Raw genomic sequence first — 23,561 nt, 5'->3', positions numbered from 1 at the left:
GGATAACCTCCAGGACTTTTTTTATGCTTTGCTTCCATAGTTCAATTATTGCTTCTGCTCTTCTGACCAATAGCACCCACACTGATCTAATAATATAAATTATTCCCCACTCCACTCAAACTTTCAATCCTTATCCAAACCAAGGTTCTCCAACAATTGTACTAAGTCAGTATGCCCAATAGCTCAAGTTAAAAACTTCAGACTCTGGTCTCTCATTCACCTTATATGTCAGCTCATAACGACTGGAGGGGGATAAAAAAGAAAGAAAAAAATCCAAAGCAGACTTTGTACGGGCCAGATGCACTATGTTTGTCTCCTGCCCAGTCCAGCAATCATGGCAGTCAAGCCTTCTAGTTTCTTTCCAAGGCTGTGGGTTACAATTTACATCCTTCTATGTTTCCTCCTCTCTTACAATGGTAGCATCTCCTAAAGATAAGGCAGAACGTTTGGCTTCAAACTGTTTAGATGACCAGCAGAGATCTCCTCCTACTATCCCACAAACTTTCCACAGTATGCCTCCTCTGAAATTGATAGAAGGACATTAATTTTGATAGAAATACTCATTAGCCTTGATTCCAATAAGTCCCCTGGCCCTGGTAGTATTCCTCCAATTGTAGTAAAGTTTGTGCTTGAGAACTCACACCTGCCTTATATAGTCTCTTCAAGCTGTCAATTCTCATCTGGCATCTATCTAACAGTTTGGAAACAAGCTCTTATTCAGCTTGTCCCCCCCCCCCAAAAAAAAGATAAACGTTAACCATCAAACTATTGCCCTACTGCTCTGACCTAAATACTTGGAGACTCACCAATTATTTAGTGATCACCAATATGGATTTCCCCATTCTCATTCCATAGTGTATCTCATAGTCAACCTCACCCACCTCTGAATACAGAACATAGAAAAGTTTGGAGAAACTTAAGTGATCACTCTTGATATTTTCCAGGTATTTGACCGAATCTGGTACTGTGGTCTTCTCACCAAGCTACCATCTTGTGGTATTCTTTCTTCCCTTTATGAGTGGATTGCCATCATCCTCTCTGATCATTCCTTTCTGCTGGATGGTGTCCTTTCATCAGATATTTCAATCAATGCTAGTGTAGCCTAGGGCTCTGTGCTTTCACCTACTATTCCTCCTATACATCAATGATCTTTTCTCTGATATCCAATCCTATTCATAGCCTTAGTGATAACAGTACTCTCTGCTCCTCTTTTTCATTTTCAAAACCTTGCAAAGCTCAAGTTATTCGAGCTTCAAGATCTTCTTTAATCAATTGCCTTAAATGCTGATTTTCTTACAAATTTCAAGTGAAGTGAGGATAACCTAATGAATTTTGATGCTACCAAAATGCAAATCTGGAAATTCATTTCACCAATATATTCTGCCAGCATTCTAACTTCATTGAAGTTCACAACATTGGCTGGGGTGATACTAATGTCTTCTTCTATAGAGCAAAGTTTCCATTATCTAACTTTTGCTCATCCATGGTACTAATATGCTTAAAACCTAGACAGTAAGCTTAATATTTAATGAAGCAATCCTATGCAATCTTCATTGAAGGCTACTTTTGAATAGACATAAAGACATATGTTTTAACTGAGTGTTAATGAACAACTGAGATTGAAACAGTTGAATCACTGATATATATATACATCAAAGGATAACAGGGCAATTCTACTCCAGACAGCATGTCTGGAGTAGAATTGTCAAATGTCTAGAAAAAAATGTCTTGAATACAACACAAGATGTTGTATTCCAGACATTTCGGAATAAACTCCACAAAAGTCCAGTGTTTAACAAAATCAATGTGCATTTTGTTAACAATTTCCTTAACTTTCCTTGCCTTCAAATAAATTCTCAAACAGAAATGATAAATGTACATTATTTTGTCTTCATCTCATGTTTTCAGTTTTCTTAAATAAGTATAGCACTCAAAAATGACCACTGATTCATCACTGAAATGACCACTGATGTCACACCGCTGCATTTTCTGTTGTCTTCACATGCTAATTTTTGTTCCCATCATTTTGGACTGAGGATTTTGAAATATGGCTCAAATTTTATGATGTTAAATAATTTTTCATGTCAGTTATCTGTATCTAATGATACAGATAACTGTATCAAATGATCCAGATAATGACAAGCAAAATTATTTAACATCATAAAATTTTAACCACATTTCAAAATCCACAGTCTCATGTATCCTCAGTCCAAGATGAGAACAAAAATTAGCATATGCACACATAACAGAAAATGCAGCAGAATTTTCAGTTCCTTAATGGAAATTTCTTTAAAAAATTTTCTTCATAAACTGTTTCTAAAAAACATCTATGCCAATTTTTATACAAAATTTGGGAAAATATGCTGTTCTTTTAGGTTCATGTACCTTTAGTTTGTTGGATGGATATATATATATATATATAAAAGGGAGAGGTTACATCTGGACAAGCTCCGAACTATTGAAGGATTTCTCTTATGTCTTCCTGGTGAAAGATCAGTACAGGCATGCATGCAACAGGCTGTTCTTGGTACAATGGGAAACAATCCACTTTAATCATCTGTGAAAGAATCTAAGAAGACTGCCAGAAGATCAGCATTATCTTTGGGTGATAATATCATATGAATGTGAAAAAGGCAGAAGACAGAAATTGCACACAATAGCCTCAGTGGAATATTCAGAAAGCGAAACTTCTATTTGGGAGGTGGCAAAATCCATATTTGATCCTTTCAAAGGTGAGTGGGATTTTTTAATGTGTAGTAGACTACAGAATAAGCCTGAGTGGGAAGCTGAGATTTTTTGACTTGAAGAACAAGATATGCTGAATGTTTACCTTGGAATGCTTTGGCACACATGTTGGAGAACCAAGAACTGAATAATGGCAAAAAGTTTGTGTGGAGTGGAGGATGAATGTCCTCATCTCAGTAAGGATTACTTCAGTTATACAGTTGAGAAGATGTTTGAATCAGAACACAGTAACTGGACCATGGAACAGAGAAACATAAATCATCCCATTTAGTACTGGTAGTAGCAAAGCATGAAGCAGAGTGAGGGTTGATTTCAGATAATGAAACATGGATAAGTTTATGTTTGGAGTTTCCAAGAGAAGACTTGACGTATACAGTAGATTTGTAGGGAAAGCTAGTTAAGAAAAGGTTCCAGGGTGCTGGGAGTATGATGAGGATTAACGGATATTCTGGCTGACATGGACAATTTATGTTAGATCATTACTAACAACAAATACTTCAGCTTCTCTTCCATCTTGATCTCTGATCTTTAAAGTTCTTATTCCTCCTCCTCCTTTCATGAATCCGGTCTCAGTCCAATGTTTCACTAGTCTGCATCTGTTTTTTCAACCCCTTGGTTTGTAGTTTATCATCCTGAATATCAATTCAAGGGCCAGTTCTAAATGCTTTTCCATTTGGTTCTGTATTTTTCCTATTATTTCCATAATTGGTGTTTGGTTTAGTTCTTTCAGTAGGCCTTAATTTCTCTTTTTATCTGGTTTTGTATAACCTGCTGTTCTCACATATTTCATTTCTGCTGCAGTGATTCTTTCTCATCTCCTTCTAATCTTATGAATATTCAAATCTGCAATGAATATGATCTTATTGCTTGGTGATTAGACTTCATAAATCAACTTTCAGAAATAAATAATCAAAGAGGGTAGAATGGTTATCAGAATTTAGAGAATGGTAAAAAGCAGTAAATGAAAGTCATAAAATGTAGCAAGAAAATTTTGAACCCGAGAAAATCATAAAGAGAGGATTCAAAATTTAGAAACCTCTCTCGAGAATTATTAGATGTAACAAATTCACTACTACTGCCCTTCTTATGGAAGGAATCATGAAGAATGTAGTTTGGATAGTTGAAGTGGATAGTAGTTACTAAGGATGCCAGTCGAGATCCTGTGAGAAATAAAAGATCAAGGTGTGATGCATGTTAATGTCAGTGAACATTATCTAAGTTTGTACTAAGACCCACCAATGATAATGAAGGGATGTTTTTTCCCTTGTGGAAGAAATTTTGTGCTGCAAAAGTACCATTATTTTTTATTATACTTTTCATGTTTCGTGATGTTAGAAACTTAAAGGGCAGTTTGACATACAGTGTGAGGATGAAAGATTCGTGAATATAGATACCACACAGGGAGTCCCCTCACCTCCTGTCTATGCATAATCTCAAAATTTTCTCCAACATGCTGTTACTCTTGGATTCCATCTGGCTACAATCTAGTAAAGTAAGTAACAGTAGAATGATCTGATCACTGGCAAGGAAGCCTCTTGACATATTACCAGCAATGTTTGGTTCCCTGCACTATATCACAGTCAGTATGAAAAAATATTTTTCTGCTGCACCTTGAAATAGAGGAGATACTGGCCCCCTATGTAATTACAGCAGGTCCAGGAATCTGTACTGTATGTCATATATGCAATATGAGGAGGAGACAGAAACCAGCTCTGAACATACAACCACCACTTCAGGCCCCTAATCAGCAGAACAGTGGTGTTTCACCAGGCAACAAAAGTATTTTATACTAATTAAGGAAGGCATGCACTTAACTCTGCTACAGGTTTACAACTTTTGTAGGCAGAACTATTATTAATATGTATATATGTGTATATATATATATATATATATGTGTGTGTGTGTGTGTGTGTGTATGTGCGTGCATGTGTGTGTGTGTGTGTGTGTGTGTGTGTATATATATATATATATATATTACAGAAACAACATACAAAAAGGCAAAATAATTAACTTACTAGAATTATTATTGCTTGCTAAAGCCGAAAAGGGGTTAGAACTAAAATGTTGAGCTGCATTTAACATTGGCTCCTGCAGCTCTGTATATATTCTACGAAGGGCATTATAACCTCCAGGAACACTCTAGAAAAGAAAACACAAACTGTTAATAAATTAACAATAATTCTAAAAACTGATGTACTGTTAATGTTTGCACACTTTCTGAAAAACAGGTAGAAATATTTGCCTACGCCTTGCCATTTCATATACAACAGAAGGTACACAAATAATAAATTCTGGCTGTACATTTTATATACTGAAAGGGTTTCAATCCAGTCACAGTAGCATTTTTAATCCTACACCTTAATTTCCTTTAACATTAAATTTGAATGTGAGGGATAAGTAAATAGCAGGTATCAATTTAACGCAATATTAACTGCCTCTTCATGCAACATTTCAATGCTAAATTTGAAGATATTGCAGCACATGTCTCCATAATGAGGCTACTTCCCTTAATATATCCCTGCCTTTGAGAATTGTGAGGTAAATTGCACATGTTTAAAAAGTGACCTACCAGCACATAGAAAATAGCTAATCCTGTTCTAAATATGTTAGTTTATCTTCTTATTTCAATCTAATTCTTTTCTAACTTGTGTTAATATAGAGTATACACAGAAATGAAACAACTCTGAAGCCTGATAACTTTTAATTGAAGAATGCAACAAGAAGAATGTTTACACAGATTATAGTCAGTATGGTTGAATTTCATATAACATATGGAACATAACAATTACATATATCAGAGCATGTCATGTAATGACTATGAAGGTTTCAACATGAGGCACTCAATACATGTACCATTCATAGCATGGACTAAAGTTGCAGCAGCATGCAATTTCCCCACTGCATATATAGTCTGATATATGATAATGGAATCATAACATATTAGGGAATACAGTGACCACTGCTGATGTGATGTGGTCTTTCAGATGAATGTCGTATACTCTTGTGAAGTACACTATGCCCTTTGTATGATGCAAAAAAGTGGCCAAGGAATGAGACTATCTCTACCCATTCAGCAGTCTGGACCCACATATCAAGGAAGAACAGACAAGTGAGATGGTTTTGTGATGGTTGTCCTTCCCTTTGAACAGTCTCTTTTGGCCTTGTGGACAACAACATGTTGATTCTGCAGATGCAAGGATTCTGTTTATTTATTAAGTTATCCACATGTGTGAAATGTTGCTTCATTGGAGATCATGACCCGATTCAGGTAGTACTCTGGATTGTGATTCAGATTGTCCAGAATGTGCATAGCATTTTCCCTTCTGATATGATCATCAAATATTATCTAATGAATGAGTTAAGTATATACAGATAGAGCTCTAGTTGGGTGTGCGCAACTTTATGGACAGTGCATGTGGAATTTGAAATTCATTAATGGCACAACCAATGGATTTCGTTGGAAGGAAACATGTATAAGATGAGTATAAAGACAGTAAATACTGTTGTAACTTAGCCTGTGCTACAAATGGTGCAATGGAGTCTCTTATGTCTTGAACCATCAGACACCACACGATGTACCATTATATTCCAAATATTATGTTCCCATACATCATATGAAATCAAAGTGCATGATCTGTGTAAATATTCTTCTTTTTGTATTCTTCAATAAAAAAAAGTTATAAGACATTAAAGTTGTTTTATTACTATGTAAACATTATATATTTTAAGCCATTAATCAAATCATTTCAATTCTTGTAAACTTTTATTTTATTCACTCAACACTGAATGTAAAACATCGAATTAACAGGATCCAGCATTTTTAAGTGTAGTAGAACCAAACATTAACAGCATCCCAAATAAGTTTTTGCCACTCTGTTCACGATTGCTTATGGTAAACAAATGTCAATGTAAGAAGCCTATCGTGATTTATTCAAACTAAAAACAAGTAGTAAAGTAGTTGTCTAATTTTGTGTTCAAAAGAAGAATATCTGCAATTTAGGCAAGCAGCAATAATGCTTGATCAAAGTCATTTGCATATGTTATAGTGCCAAAAAGTTCCCATAAAATGGTTGTCTCCACAGAGGGAATTAAGTGCTGCACATTCACCACATTTATAATGTGTCTTGAAGATGATGGACAAAATATTAGTTCAATAAATTAATTATGGTAAGAAGTCAACTGAATGAATTTATATGGAATAAGAGAGAAATTAGTCAAAAACACTAAATTAGCTGTATACAAGACAGTGTTCAAACCAATATTAACTTACGAATTTGAGAGCTGGGTTAGAATAAAATGCTTGGCCAAAGACCACAGATGAGAGAGTACTAAGAAAGATTAAGGGGTGTGAGCAGATGGCATCAATGGCAATATCATATTAAAAACAGGGATATTAGGAAAGAACTTGACATTGTTAGCATCCAGGAATGTGTTAGCAGAGCTAATCTCAGGTGGTATGGTCACAACAGAATGGGAGAGAAAAGATTAGCAAAACAAGTGTTCTCTACCAGGTTGGCAGGAAAAAGACCCAGAGGAAGACCAAGATATGAGTGGATTGATACAGTAAAAAGTGCCTTTGAAGACAGAAATATAAGATCTGATAATGTCGGAGTTCTTGACAGATAACAGATTGATTTGGAGAAAAATTGTTGATAGGAAGTTAGTAATGATGTAAGTTTGTCATGTAGTACTATTATAACATCATGTACATCCCTTGAGGGTACATGTCAGGAATTTGATGATGATGATAAATTATTTATTTTCCTCTGGTGGTGTTAACATTATGAAGCATATCTAATCAATGAATAGCATTTCTTATTTGGTTAGGCCAATCTCACATACTACCATTGCAAACTGAGCAGTGCATATGGTAATTGCTCAGTCTGCAATGAAACCCATGAAGATAGCTGTTCATTGATTAGATAGACTGTAACCATTTTCTTATATACTTGGTGAGTGTTCAGCACAGAAACAACCATTACAGGGGAGCTTTTTCCAGCACTGCGACTCATGCAAATAGTTTTGGTCAAGTATTTGAGCAGTGTGACCAACATTCTACTACTTTTACTAATAGCTTCAATCAAGCAGAAGAGTAAACTGCCCAAATGCAAATTGCCATCTACTGGTAAAACACTTTACTGTTCGAGGACAACAGATGGCAAAAAGAATTCATGTGGCATGCCAGAAATTATTCAAATCTCTTTGTGTCACGATCCATAAAAATAGCACTGCTAGTAAGTGTTATATATCAACATTAATATCCTCAAGGGATGTACAGGATGCTTTAATAGTAGGAAATGATGAAGTTTACGTTATTAGCTAAGTAAGAAATTTTTTCCAAATGAATCAGTTATTTCTCAGAACTCCAATACTGCTAAGAACTAACTTTGTCTTCTAAAGAAAAAGATGTGAAATGGTCCTTAGAACATTTCACATCTTTTTTTATACATATATTTGTTGATTCTCAGTAGCTTAGCTGACTTTGACAATGCCTTCTGGCTAGACAAACCTGCATTCAAATCCTGCTAGGATGCAAAGAACCTTTATTAGAGCTTTTCAGCTGAAGGTGAGTTCTCATATGAAGGTGGCAGTTTTCCATCCCAGAAACTCATCCCAAAATAAGCATCCAGAAGAACACACACATTACTAACAGCAATAACATGCTGTGCAGATATGATTAATGCTTTTTTTTTTTTTAGAGCACTAATTAAGCTTCCAAGCAACCAAGTTACTAGACCCTGACAGGACCACTGAGCCAACATGCAAGAGCTGTGTTTTTTCTCTAAAGTTACCTGATAACTTACTTGCCAAAAACTGGGGATATGATTTCTTCTTTTCCAAGATCGTGTCTTTAATTTTTTGAGTCCACCATGAAGTTGTGCTTCTTTCTCTGTCCTCGCATATAAACTTATTCAGCTGACTTCCCACCATACCAGCTTTACAAATTCTGTTATCCATTTCAATATTTAATTTGCCATCTTCATTAAGATTGTGCCTAAATAGAATGTTTTACTTGTTCTATAGGTTCTCCATTTAGAATAGTTGATATCTTAAAAAGTTTTCTTTCTATTTAAATTGTATTTGTTTTTTTATTGCTAATTTTCATATCAGATTTATTACACAAGTGTTATTCAATTTAGTTAGGGAATCCAGCAGACTTGTACTGGATTTATTTAGGATATAAAACTGCATAAACTAAATAGCAGAGATCAACATTTTCAATTCTGATATCAGGTTTAATGCCAGTTTCCTTCACGATGTGATCCATACAGATGATGAATAACAGTGTAGAAATGTGCACCATTGTCTCACACCTGATTTAACTACAAACTCTCCTCCTGTACTTCCCTTAATTCTAACTGCTGACTATAATTCAAATATAAACTATATATTACTTGACATAATGTTCAATTTACATCATATATCTGTAGCATTTTGAACTGCTTTTCTCTTTGTGCCTAGTCACGGATCTTTTCCAGATCTACAAAACTTGACTGCACATTAAATACAGATCCTGGTTATACTTCCATGCTCAACTATTTGTCTTAAAGCAAAAATCTAATCCTGACAACTTCTATTTAGCCTGAACACAGCTTGTTTTCTAGTTACCCGTTCACAATTTTTCTTCACCTTTTCTCATATATGCTTATATAAATCTTACCAGGAACACTTAGTAGAGAAATTCTGTAATTCTCATATTCAGTTTTGTTTCCATTTTTATAGTTGGTACAAAGAGAGCTCTGCACCAATTATCTGGAATTCTCTGTCCAGGCCTTGCCAAGCCTTATAAAGAGGAATATCAACTAAGTGATTCACTATTTATGCAATATGTCCTCTAAATTTTGACTTCTTGTTCATCAAATCTCTAGCCTCATCAATTTCCTGCAGTGCAATCCCATCAACATAATACACAGCTTACAATCCCTCCAACCAACCCTTCTGCTCTGTCACATTAAACTAACAACATTATCCTTTGCTCCATGCTATAGTCTACTGAAATCCTGCAGATTCAACTTTATCTTTATTAACTATTTCCCTCCACATTACTGGCAAACAAATGAATATTCTCTCTCAAATCATTCCCAACACAAAGCCACGTGGCACATCACCTGCTTTTTTTTTTTGATAACTCAATTCCATCATACACAACTTCAGTACGCAACTTTCTGATGTCTGTCCATCAGCCACCTTCTTATTCAAATAGGAATGGACATGAAGCTGTTACCAGCTTTTTTTTACTCAACTTACATACTAGGGTTCTGTGCAGAATCCTAACAAATGCAGAGTCCAACAGCAGTATCTTGCAGTAGCCATTTCTCTTATTAATTTGGCTAAATATTCAGCCTGTAACCCTGCTGACCTAGAGGCCAAGGTCAGCAGGGTTACAGGTTTTGTTTGCCACTGATAAAACTGAGGAGGTTCTGTAGTCAAGTAGAAAAGCTTATGTGTTGGCAGTTCATGTCAGTTTATATTTAACGACATAACTCACAACACAGAATAATAAGAAAATAATTAATATTTATTTAACTTATTTGCTGATATTTTGCTGGTATTATATCCAGCATCTTCAGATCCTAAAAACAGCGTGTCACAGTACATGAACAGCAACAATTTGGTATAACAATAGGACTAGTTTAAAAAATCTGTAACAGATAACACAAGTAACTAAAATCCTAACTGGGACCATCTATTGTTGGATAAAGAGAGAGAAAAAACAAGTATTAATTTGATCTTAAAACAACAGTCTCTCAGATTTTTGGTAAACTGAAGCAGCCATACTTATTGAAGTTTGGAGCATGTTTTTAAGCTGCTGCTGATTCCAAAAACAATCTCTCTGACTTATAATGACTTCTGTGTAGCACTCTAGTTTTCTTTCGTTTGATCCTGTGTGAAGGAGGTATCCAAAGTATGGTCTACAGTCCCAACTTGCCATAACAATAGTGCCGAATGTATTTTTTATGTTCACCAAGGTGGATATCAACAGTTCTGAAATTACTGAAAAAAGTCACTTCTTGGCCAAAAGAGACTGTTAATAAACTCAAGTCCTTTCATGTTAAAACACCAAAAATATATGGAGCACCTAAAATTCATAAACAAGATACACCCCTATGCCCAATTGTGGATAGTATAAACAGTCCTACATACAAACTTGCTAAATATTTAACCAAATTACTACCCCCCCCCAAGTAATTCTTCCTCCTTTGTTAAAAATTCTGTGAAACTAAAAAGTATATTAAAAGACCATATTTTTAAAAGTTCAGATATCATTCGTTTTGATATTACTTCACTATTTTCCGATGTACCATTAATTGAAACCCTGGATTTGCTAAAGTCACATTTCGCTCCAGATATATTTGAATTATTTAAATTTACACACAGGTTACTTTACATGGAAATGGAAGATATACAAACAACTAGATGGGAGAGCAATGGGCTCCCCCCCCCCCATTAGCCAATTTCTACATAAAACACTTATAATAACCAAGCTATGAATACAGCTGCTCTCAAACCAGTGATTTGGCTGCACTATGTTGATGATGTGTTTATTATTTTGCCACATGGTCCACACATGTTTTAGTGCAGTTAAATAGCCAACAACCTAAAATCTACTTCACAATGGAACAGGAAGCTAATGACTCTCTGCCCTTCCTAGACATGCTAGTTACATGACTTCCTAATGGTTCATTATCTTTTTCTGTTTACAGAAAACCTACACATACAGGGGGATAATTGCATAAACAATGACACCATCATCCAGTTCAACAATATGGTATCCTAAAAACACTAACTCACAGAGCCAAACCTATCTGTTCCAATGACAATGCTCTTACCACTGAACCAAACTTACTTGCACCACAATTTTTTTAGCCAATGGCTAAAATACCCAAATAGACAAAATTCTAAATGCTCCACAAATACTCTCTCCATCACCTAATACACAGGACTATAGCATTTTAACAGAATTAACTCACAAAATATTATTTATTAGTAGAATTTTTGCCTGAATATCACAGGCATCTTCAGTGCATGTAAAAAGGCTAATTAAACAATAACTGACAATTCCAAAGGATCCACCTAAGTAGCTCATGTAAGATAACTAAAAAAAGTCATTAAGTTTCCTAAATTATTAAAAAAATATATATATATATACATATACACAATTAAAACGTTAGGAAGGATTAGCTGATTTAAAAAGTATATATATATATATATATATATCTTCTTCTCTTCCGTCTAAGACGGGTTGAGTCTTCTCTTGAGCAGGATCTTCCAGTCTTCTCTATTCCTTGCTGTTCGAAAAAGTTCCTCATATCTTCTGCATCCTGAGATGGTCTTTATTAATTTTAGCCAGGTAATTCTTGGTCTTCCGGGTCTTCTTTTTTCAGTTGGAAAAGTATTGATTACGATGTTAGGAAGCCTCTGCATCCATGCGTACAGTGTGGCCAAACCATCTCAGTTGTTGTTTTCTAATTTTTTCTATTATTGTCTTTTTATACAATAATTCTTGTCTGACTATGGTGTTTGTTTTCTTTTCTATCCAACTTGTTCTATTTATTTTTCTTATGCATTTCATTTCAAAATGCCAGCAGTTTTTTCTCCTCTCTTTCCTTAATTGTCCATGCTTCTGCTCCATAGATGACTGTTGGTATATTTATTGATTCATATAATTTGATTTTGGCTTGCTTAGATATCTTGTTTGTTTTCCAGATTTTCTGTAATTTTCTCATGGTAGTCCATCTATTGTTTCTGTTAGTTTTGATCCAAGATATATGAAGTTGTGTACTTGTTCTCCATTTAGGGTGGCTGAGATGGTAGTTCTGTTCCTCTCTATTTTCATCACTTTTGTCTTTTGTATATTTATTGTCATGTCATATGTTTTACAGGTTTCGTTTAGCTTGTTTATAAACCTTTGTAGTTCATTTGGGGGTTCTTGCAAGAAGGACGAGATCATCCGCATATTTGATATTATTTATGTTTAAACCATCGACATTGATTCCAAGCTCATTGTCTATTGTCTTCTTTATAACTTCATCTAAATATATGTTGAATAGGCATGGTGATAATGGGCATCCTTTTTCCAGGTCGGTATAATGATCTTATGTTGAGGGTGGCTACGTGTTTCATATTCTTGGCTGACCACATTGCTGATTTCACACCTACTCTATATGGTCTTCGAGTAGGCACGTCGGCTGTCCCGTATGCAGTAGCACTATCTCGGTTTGTAGACTTTCTCTGGCTCATGGAAGTTACTGGCATAATAATGTAGCCAGCTTGCCATGCCTCTGCTACATCCTTTGGTCCACGATTCTTTATTCAGAGCAACCCATTTGGGTTTCCCCCATCCACCACCTGGGGGACATGCCTGGTAGGAGTGTGGTCTCCCCCAAGATATATATATATATATACACACACACATATATACAATCAAAAAGTTAGGAAAGATTAACTGATTTAAAAAGTACTATCTCCCACAAAGGGGATAGATGTAGACCATTGGATCTGTTGAAGTTGGAGAAGTGAAGTCAAGTTTCACATGTTTCTTTATATATCTTCAAACAGGAAGATCTGCTTTTACTCGGATAGAAGAACACAAGTCGTATATATTCAATACCTTGAAGCTGAACAGTCTGGACTTGCAGAGCATGCCATCAACACTAGACACAAAGTTCACTTGAACAAGACAAGAATCCTTCACAAAAGTCGCCTCATGGAATGGCTTTATAAAGAAACGTGAAACTTTACTTCACTCTCTCACAGATGTGATGGTCTATCACCTTTGTGGGAGATAGTACTTGTTAAATCAGCTAATCTTTCCTAACTTTTTAACTGTGTGTGTGTGTGTGTGTGTGTGTGTGTGTGTGTGTGTGTGTGTGTGTGTGTGTGTATAAAAAGATAAACAGAAATTTGAAACGTTTTTATGTCACGATTTTTGTCTCTTCATTGTTTTGAAACGTACAACAATGTGTTTGCCTTCATGAGATAAACACATTGTTGTCATGAGACAAACACACACACACACACACACACTGGGGGGCACCCCCCCAGTGTGTGTGTGTGTGTATACATATATTTTAAATAAGTTAATGACCTTTTTTAGTTATATTATATGAGCTACTTAGGTGGGCTCTTTGGAATTGTCAGTTATTGTTTAATTAGCCTTTTTACATGTACTGAAGATGCCTGTGATACTCAGGCGAAAATTCTACTAATAAAGAATTTTACTAATAGAGAGTCTACGTCCAAACAGTGTGCTAGATATGGTAAAGTATTAGTAAAGAAGGCTAAAGATTAACAGAATATTATTCCTAAAGCATTGTAAGATAGCTCAGGTTATTCCTACCTGCTGTAAATTAAAAGAAATTTTTAAGTCTGAAAGAGCTCATTGTATTTATTTAAAGGCCAGTAGGTCGCTTCTAAATTATCAGCTATATGAAGCAAAAAAAATCTCTCGCCATCTTAAATAGAGAAATTGTTGATATCAAGAACGCTCTAGAATTTGTATTAGTGGCTGAAACTTTTAACATGATTTTGAGCATATCATCGACTTCATATCTAAAGGTTTTTAATGCTTCTTGTGATAAGTTAAAGTGTAAGTTTGATGCACTGATGAGCCTTCCTAGATCCATTACTAATGTCTGTAATAGAGATAGAGTAGTTATCAATGTTTCCGGCCATCCACTAACAGACAGTGAACATCTTGTTTTATCAAAAGGACATAATTTCGGCATTGCTCTGAATAAGGTACCCCTGATGGATTTTTTTTATAGCATGGACAGAGGTATTCGATCCTTATCTCAAAAAACAGATAATAAGATGCGTTTTGAATGTGCAAAATTTCTTTTTAATGCCAAGCCTCCTCGTCCTAATCTATCTTAATCAGAATTAAAAGCGCTGGAAAAAAAAAAAATTATTATTATGAAAGCTGACAAAGGGAAGGCTGTAGTTATTCAAGATAGAAGAGAATATGAGAGAAAAATGTCTCTACTGCTCTGCAACTATTCAACTTACAGGCCACTCAGATCAGATCCTACCAGTAGTCAATTAAAAAGACTTAATTCTCTTATAGATAATGTATCTATATGGGATGAAGTTCAAAAGAAAAAACTTAAAACCTCTTTCGGTCATCCACCTAGATTGTATCGTCTTCCAAAAGTTCATAAACCAGACATTCTGTTAAGACCAGTTGTAGACTGTATAGGTTATCCCACTTATAAAATTTCAAAATTTTTTTTTTATCAAATTTACTCACTTCTTCAACTAAAAGAACTGCTTCTTATATAAAAAATTCTTTGGATTTTAAAAATAAAATTTTGGATCTTCATTTGGATGCTTTGGATATTATGATTAGTTTAGATGTTGTTTCATTATTTACCAATGTCCCTTTATCTGACACCACTGAATTACTGCAACAAGAATTTCCATCAGACATTGTTAAAATATTCGATTTTGTAATACATTCTGCTTATTTTTTCTTTAAAAACAAGTTATATCAATAAATCGAAAGAACAGCAATTGCCAATCCTATTTCTCCTGCTATTGCCAACTTCTATATGGAGCACTTTGAACAACGTATTTTTGACAACATTTCAACTAGACTTACTCCTTGGTTCAGATATGTAGATGGCATTTTTGCATATTCTGGAATGGCTCTTCTGATGAATTACAACAGTATCTCTCTAAATTAAATGCACTTCATCCAAGGATCCAGTTCACCCTAGAAGTAAATAAGCAGTTAACCTTTTTAGATCTTTTAATTCTTCGCCAACCAGATGGTAACCTACAGTTCTCAGTCTACAGGAAGGAGACTCATACAGGCCATTACATCCATGCTGAATCTCATCACCATCCTAGTCAAAAGGCAGGAACTATTACAGAAAGAATTGTAATATATTATTTCCTCTTTTCTATCTAATGGATATAAGAATTCTTTCATCCAAAGAGCTTTAAGTAGTTTTGATATATCTTCCTCTTCAAATAAGAAGAAATAACGCGTATTTCTATCCCTTTTTTGCAAGGCATTAGTGACCACATAGCGAAAGTTTTAAAACCACTAAATATTTTTGTTGCCTTTCCACCCATTAGAAAAATCGCCACCTTTCTCACTTCTCCAAAGGACAAGCTTCCAGATCTAAGTCATCCAGATGTCTACCAAATTCCTTGCTCTTGTGGGTTATCTTATTTTGGACAAACAGGAAGATCTGCTTTTACTCAGATAGAAGAAGTCGTATATTTGATCTTAAAGACTGTCTCCCAGAGTTTTGGTAAATTGATACAGCCATACTTATTGAAGTTTGGAGAATTTAAAGCTGCTGCTGATTCCTAAAACAATCTCTCTGACTTATGATTTCTGTGTAGCACTTTAGTTTTCTTCCATTTGATCCTGCGTGAAGGGTATCCAAAGTATGGTCTGCCATTCCAGACTTGTCATAACAATAGTGCTGAATATATTTTTTATGTTCTCCAAGACAGATGTCAGCACTTCTTTCTGTTCATAGTAAGTCTTCATAGGGCACTTTATATCTGCCTGGATATGATAAAGGCGAGAGCTTGTCCTTAGGTAAATGGGTGAGAGTTACTAATTTGACATGTTTAAATGTGGTCCCAGAGCTGATATTTAAAGCTCTAGATATCACTTCAGATGTACCTTGAATATATGGGATGGTAACAGTCTTGCTATAGTATGTTTTTTCAGTAAAGAAATACTGTGAGTAGACATATTACTTAAAATTATAATTACGGAATTAACTCACGTAAAATATTATTCATTAGTAGAACTTTCGCCTGAGTATCACAGGCATCTTCAGTACATGTAAAAAGGCTAATTAAACAATAAATAACAATTCCAAAGGGTGCCACCTAAGTAGCTCATGTAAGATAACTAAAAAAGGTCATTAAGTTTTCTAACTTAAAAAAAAAATATATATATATATATACATACATATATATATACATACAATTAAAAAGTTAGGAAATATTAGCTGATTTAAAAGTACTATCTCCCACAAAGGGGATAGACATAGACCATCGGATCTGTTTAAGTTGGGAGAGCGAAGTTCACGTTTCTTTATAAAGCCGTTACATGAGGAACCGACACTAGACAGAGTTCCTTGGAACAAGACAAGTCCTTCATAAAAGTCGGTTCCTCATGGAATGGCTTTATAAAGAAACGTGAACTTCGCTGTCCCAACTTAAACAGATCCGATGGTCTATGTCTATCCCCTTTGTGGGAGATAGTACTTTTAAATCAGCTAATCTTTCCTAACTTTTTAATTGTGTGTGTGTACGTATATATATATATATATATATATTTTTTTTTTAAAGTTAGAAAACTTAATGACCTTTTTTAGTTATCTTACATGTCTTTAAGATCAAATTAATACTTGCTTTTTCTCTCTCTTTATCCAACAATAGATAGTGCCAAACTAGTCCCAGTGTTATACTAAACTGTTGCTGTTCATGTACTGTGACACACTGTTTTGGGGATCTGAAGATGCTGGATATAATACCAGCAAATAAGTTAAATAAATATTAATTATTTTCTTATTATTTTGTGTTGTGAATTATATCATTAAATATAAACTGACACGAACTGCCAACACATAAGCCTTTCTACTTGACTACAGAACCTCCTCAGTTTTACTCAGAGGCAAACAAAACCTGTAACCCTGCTGACCTTTGCCTTTAGCATGTAACCAGTATGAACACACTACTCCTAAGGTGAATACTCTTTGGAAGACTTAGAGCCTGCTGATAGACCGTAAAGAAGGCCAAACAAAGGTGCAGAGACCTTCAAGAACTACAGGTGACCTAAAAAGATCTCTCTCTCTCTCTCTCTAAACCTCATAAATATGCTGGATATAATAACAGTGAAATATCCACAAATAGTTAAAAAAATATTAATTATTTTCTGAGACAAGGTTTTGTAGTGTTTTTTTGGAAGGACCAAAGCTGAGTGTCAAAAGGAATGCAGGTGTGTTGTGATTTTTTTAGATTACTCCTGTTTTTGGGAACCCAGTAGACTTTTTTCAAGTAAAGTTTGAAAGTGGTCTGGTTAATAATGTGTGACAATATACACTAGTGGCTAAAATTGTGGAAACCTTTTGGAAAAAGTGTATTTCTGAGGTTTGATGGCTCATAACACCCCTTTTTTTTGCGTAATACCATAACATTATATATCAATGGAAAGATAATTTAATCAAGAATGTAATGCAATAACTTTTATGAAGGATTTTTTAATTAGAACAGCAGTTATAAAGAAGAAAATGAAACACACAGAAAAAATGAGATATACAAAAATTCTTACAATGGGTAACCTTTAGCGTTAATTACGGCCTTGCAACGCCTTCCCATGGAGTGAACCAAATTTTTTAGTTCTGCAGCTATTATAATGTGAAACCAAGATTGAATTATTGCTTCTATTAATTGGGTTTTATTGGTGGGTTGCTTCTGACTAACAAGTTTCTTTAGTCAGCTCCATAGATTTTCGATTGGGTTAAGGTCTGTGATATTCCCAGGCCATTCCAGCAGTGGAATATGATTATCTTGAAACCACTTTTTGCACACAGCAGCAACATGACATGGAGCTGAATCCTGTTGAAATATAAATATTTCAAAAGATATATTTTGGTGATTACACCACATTTTTTATTATTCAGTTATACAAAACACTGAAATAATAGTTCCCAACAAGTTTCGTAAATCTACGATTTACGAAACTTGTTGGGAACTATTATTTCAGTGTTTTATATAACTGAATAATAAAAAATGTGGTGTAATCATCTAAATATATCTTTTGAACCAATTAGCCACAGAAGTCTACGCCTATAAATGCTTTGTTATCTAGGTAAAGATTACGTGCGGAAGGCTTCAGTTTGGGCTCGAGTATTTCATTTATGTATTTTTGGGCATTTATATTTCCATTATTCACGCAAATTCTGCCCACACCTTTTGATGTCATACAACCCCAGATCATAACACTAAGTGGGTGTTTCACAGTAGGTGTAATGCAATCAGAATGCAAATCTTCTCCGATTCTTCTCCTTACGTATTTTATGCCATCACTACCAACAGGGAGATTTTGGTCTCATCACTCCAAATAACACTGTCCCATTGTTTCTGCTGTCCAGTTAAACATGGGTTTTAGCCCAGTTTAATATTTTCAACCTTTGTTTGAGAGATAAAAATTGATTTTTTCATGGAATTCTAGCATTTAGACCAAATTCCTGCAGTCTGAGCAGAAGAGTCCTTGCACTCAACTTCACATTGTATTGCGCCATTTCATCTTGTATACACCCAGATGATTTTCTACTGTCACGTAGGCACAGTCTCTCAATTCTTCTATCATCACTTGCTGTTCTGCACCTTTTCCTGCCTTGACCAGTCTGGTTTTGTAGTGACTGAGTATCCTTATACCTCTTCGAAAATTTAGAAATGCCACTTTTGGTTAAGTTTCCACCAATTTTTCTTCTTCTTCAACTCTTTGCACCATTTCTTGAATTTTATTATGTTTTACAAGCTCACTAAATGAAAGAACACAAAAAAAACCAACGAACTTGATAGCAATCACATAACACACTGACAAATGTCCTCCTCTCAGCTCCAATACATGACATCAATAGCTGAATCCTATTTTCTGGTTATTTGGCTATAACATTTCATAGAATACAGATAATTGAACAAATTTTGTTGCATTACTTGCATTACATTCTTGATTAAATTATCTTTCCATTGATAAATATAGTTTTATGGTATTACACCAAAAAAAAAAAAAGTGGTGTTATGAGCTATCAAACCTCCTCAAAAATACACTTTTTCCAAAAGGTTTCCACAATTTTGGCCACTAGTGTACATGTATGAAAGGAAGTGTGATATTCATTATGGGATACTGAGCCATATGATGTGAAGATACTTTGTGTACAAACTTTTTTTTTTTTGCTATTAAACAAGCAAACAAAAATGTAATCTATTTCCTGACCCAGTGAGGGAGGTGAAAAACTTGCTATCAGACTTATTTAATTTAATATAGCTTAATAACAATACTAGTTATTAAGTTTTATTAAATAATAAAAATGATGTACATAAATATGCTTGTCCTGAGTATTTTTCAAGTGAAATTATTACCTCCAAGTTGCTTAGAGCCCTATCCTGTGTTCTCATTAACTCTTGCAGCATTGCTGGATTTCTGGCAACTTCCATAGTTTGTCTAAGGACCTCTGGATTATTTAGCATATGACTGATTTCTGGATTTCTCTAGAATATGTATTCAGTTTAATGAATGTACAAGAATGCAGAATAAATATTCAGTATTCTATATTTAGAATATTTATCAATTCCAATCATTATTAACATTATATTAAAATGATAAAAAATTGAAACAATAAGTCAATAAATTTAATAAGGTATCACAAGATTTTTTTAAGTGAGTTTTAGGGCAATTTCCATAACAACAAAAAGAACCAGAGAAATAAATTATCTATTAAAATACATTGCTCTTTAGCTGAAAAACTACAAGAAATGTAAATCTGATTTCATAAAGGCTGACAGTAGAAAACTTGCCTCTGTCAAAATGAAAGCTATGCCTCCTAGTCCCTTGCTAAGGCCACCGAATGCAACTTCTGCTCACCTGCACTTATACCGCTCTCTCTCTCTCTCATCCTGAAGGTACCACTGTTACTTCACCCAAAGATAAAGCTGACCTCCTAGCATTGCTCTTCTTCTCAAACTCCTGCATTGATGACCAAGAGAAATTACTTCTTACATACCAAAATCTGAGCACCATATGTCTCCTGTAGCTTTTCCATAAAAAAATTCCTAAATAACTTGTACACTAAAAAGTCTCCTAGTCCTAATACTTGAGAATAATTTAAGAGCATCTCTCAAATGTTGTGCTCCAGAGCTAACACCTGTCCTGTACTGTCACTACAATCTATTATACATAGCTGGTACTTATCCCAATGTGTGGAAGCAACCACATATCTGGTCTATTCCAAGAAAGGAAGACAGAAGTCTACCATCATATCGACTAATCACCATCACCTAGTCCTCTCCAGAATAATGGAGAAAGTCATCAATAGCAAATTTCTCCACTACCTAAAGGCCCACCAATTAAGCCATAGCTTCTTCAGCCTCCAAAATTCTGGGTGCACTTTCAGCTAAAGACACTATTTCTCACCTGTAATGCAACGCTGTATAAATCACACACTTGAATCTGGTTATGATTTTGGAAGAAAGTGGAAGAATGATGGTGGCCAGTTCAGACCACTGTCTCTGGAAATACTTGGGGAAGAGACAGGGGTCATCCATTAATTAGGCTACCTTCTTCTGGATAGCATCAAGTATTCTTAGAGAGGTATTACGTGCACCTCTCCAAATGTGTATGAAATACTACTTGGAAATTTGGGGCGGTGCACATAAAACCACCTTAAGAATGCTTCATGCTATCATTCTCTCATATGTATTTTGTTTCTGCCATATGTATCTTCTTTAGGTATTTCCATGAATGATGTTCTGAAGAACTAGGCACTATCATTCCTCTGCTTTCTTCCATAACTGTAAGAATACAAGCAGCTGCTGGTCAACATCTATTTATTGTTCAGCTTTAAATTTGCCAAACTCTTCCTCCTTTTTCATATTATTCACCTCTGTTCTTTATATCTTTCCAACCAAGACTCACATATATATATACACACATGTGTGGGTGTGTTGATGCCTCTGAAAACTTCTTTATATGCTTTGCAACCATTTGTGCACATGTGATATAAAAAATAAAACTCATGAAAGAGTGGAGACCTATAATACATTTGTAACATGGGTTGGTTAAAAGTAAGCCCAACCCCCCCCCCCCAAAAAAAAAAAAATTGGCCTCTAAATGCAGGTCATACATCATACTGAGCTATGAAAATCATCTACAACCTAAATAGGCATGAAGTAGAGTAAATGAGATTTTTAGACAAAATTAAATTCTTGGACTAAACTAATATATATATGTATAGAGAGAGAGAGAGAAATAAAAAAAAATCCTTCATCTATTATAAAACTGGTTATTTTTCTTCTTGAAACATAACCTAGAGAAAAATTTTACCTCCATCAACTGCTGCATTTGTGGATTACTGGAAATTAACTGACGCATGTATTCAGGATTGGACATTAAGGACTGGACCAAAGGATTGTCCATTACTTGTCTTAAAAGATCAGGATTTGCCATAAGCTATTGAAAATAAAATAAAAAAATATATTTCTTAGTGACAAAAGAATTTGCAATTCATTTATCTAAAAATTATTCAATTCAATATTTTATAGATTTATAAATTATCAGTATGTAATTAGATATCCTAGCTAATAGTACAGCATAACACACAAATATCTGGTACTTCTAAAATAAATGCTTTATGAAATTTTGAAATTTACCATATCTGATATTCTGATACATCACTCAATTCTTAACTACAGCTACCATACAAGTTTTAACAAGAAATATCAATAAATATATATTTGTCTTATATATAAATTAGAGCTTGTCACTTTCTAATAACATGATCCAAACTCAACAAGTACAATTAGAAATCTCAATGTGAAAATGATAATTAATAAAATTAAAACAAGTTTATAGCAAACTAAGAAACACACAAGAACAAGAAAGCTTATTAATAATTTATATACACAAATATCTGAGACTCATAGGTCATATTCAGTTATAACTGACAATTCAAGAAGTAGAATATCAACAATGGATTTCACAAGCAAGATATGAGAGCTGCATGCTAGAAAAGTCTAGGAAATGGATACTATCAAACGAATTTTGCAACAGAATGACCTCAAGCCAAAGAAGATTCACCATATCACAGATCAGTATAAACCTATCAATGAGAACTCTGGCTCTTTACAGAGAATCCCAATCCCCTACATTACTGGAATCTCAGAACCAATTCCACAAACCCTGAAAATATATAACCTTGTGCCTACCTTCTTATCTGTCATTAAACTGTCCTCTGTGTTATCTTCCACCAAGGATAAGTTGTCTCTGCTTTTCATCCTAGGTTTAATAAATTCCTTGTGATTGCTGTCTTTAATACTTTTGACAAACAGGACATTCTGTTGAGAAGAGACTTCAAGAATAATTAATCCTACATTCATTATAAAAAATCCTATAAGTTGATCTGGCTCGGCACAGGTGCAACAAGGACACAAAATCTTATGGTCAAAGACCCATCTCATACAGAAATACCACTCTGCAACTTTAAATTTGAGTGCTTATTCAAAGAGAGTGCCAAAGTGCTACATTACCCAAACTCGAATCTGAATAACTGTGTCCATACCAGAAATTTGGGAAAAGTGTTATAATTAATAAGTGTAATTAGCTTTTCAACTTTATATTAATTACAACAATACCATTTTTAGCACATAGCTAGTATCTTGTTTATGAAATCTGTTTCTACCTTTAGAATCAATATTCTACCTTTTGAATTGTCAGTTATGCTGAAGATGATTTGTAAGTTTTAGGAAGAAATATCTGTGTAGATAAATTATTAAGAATCTTTCTTGTGCTTGTTTTAATGGCAGAAGTACCACTTAAGAATGGAGAACAATATTATTATTAGAGCTGATGGAGCTGTACCTAAGATTAATGTAATTTGCACAACACACTTCTTAGATTGGAGTCCTATAGTATTTAACAACCACTTTAACATAAAATCTGTTATAGGAATTTGAGTTATTATGTGTATGACATTAAATGGTTGAAAGTAAAGAATAGATTCTAATAAATTCATAATAGGAAATACATGCATTTCTGCTAGATATTACTTATGGTTGATTGA

The 23,561-nt window shown here is 34.4% G+C and overlaps 1 protein-coding gene and 1 long non-coding RNA gene across 2 annotated transcripts in view; one reads left to right on the top strand and one right to left on the bottom strand.

Moving 5' to 3' along the window:
• The window catches only part of Ubqn (ubiquilin), a 249,211-nt gene that overhangs the window by 90,003 nt on the left and 135,647 nt on the right, over positions 1-23,561 (bottom strand). The window contains exons 6-8 of the mRNA XM_090403922.1: positions 21,827-21,952; positions 19,867-19,995; positions 4,761-4,884 (exon numbers count right to left, since the gene is read on the bottom strand). Of these exons, the coding sequence (XP_090260048.1) occupies positions 4,761-4,884; positions 19,867-19,995; positions 21,827-21,952 (379 nt within the window). The remainder of the gene's footprint in view (positions 1-4,760; positions 4,885-19,866; positions 19,996-21,826; positions 21,953-23,561) is intronic.
• LOC150099677 (uncharacterized) overlaps positions 1-23,561 on the top strand; it is a 128,209-nt gene that overhangs the window by 88,157 nt on the left and 16,491 nt on the right. The gene's annotated exons all lie outside the window — the stretch shown is intronic.

This window comes from Typopeltis vanoorti, chromosome 14 (genome assembly GCF_054136105.1).
Source record: "Typopeltis vanoorti isolate ZY-2024b chromosome 14, IOZ_Tvanoo_1.0, whole genome shotgun sequence".
Lineage (NCBI taxonomy): Eukaryota > Metazoa > Arthropoda > Arachnida > Uropygi > Thelyphonidae > Typopeltis > Typopeltis vanoorti.
The sequence above is the reverse complement of the archived record's forward strand: the minus strand, read 5'-3'. Positions and strand labels throughout refer to the sequence as shown.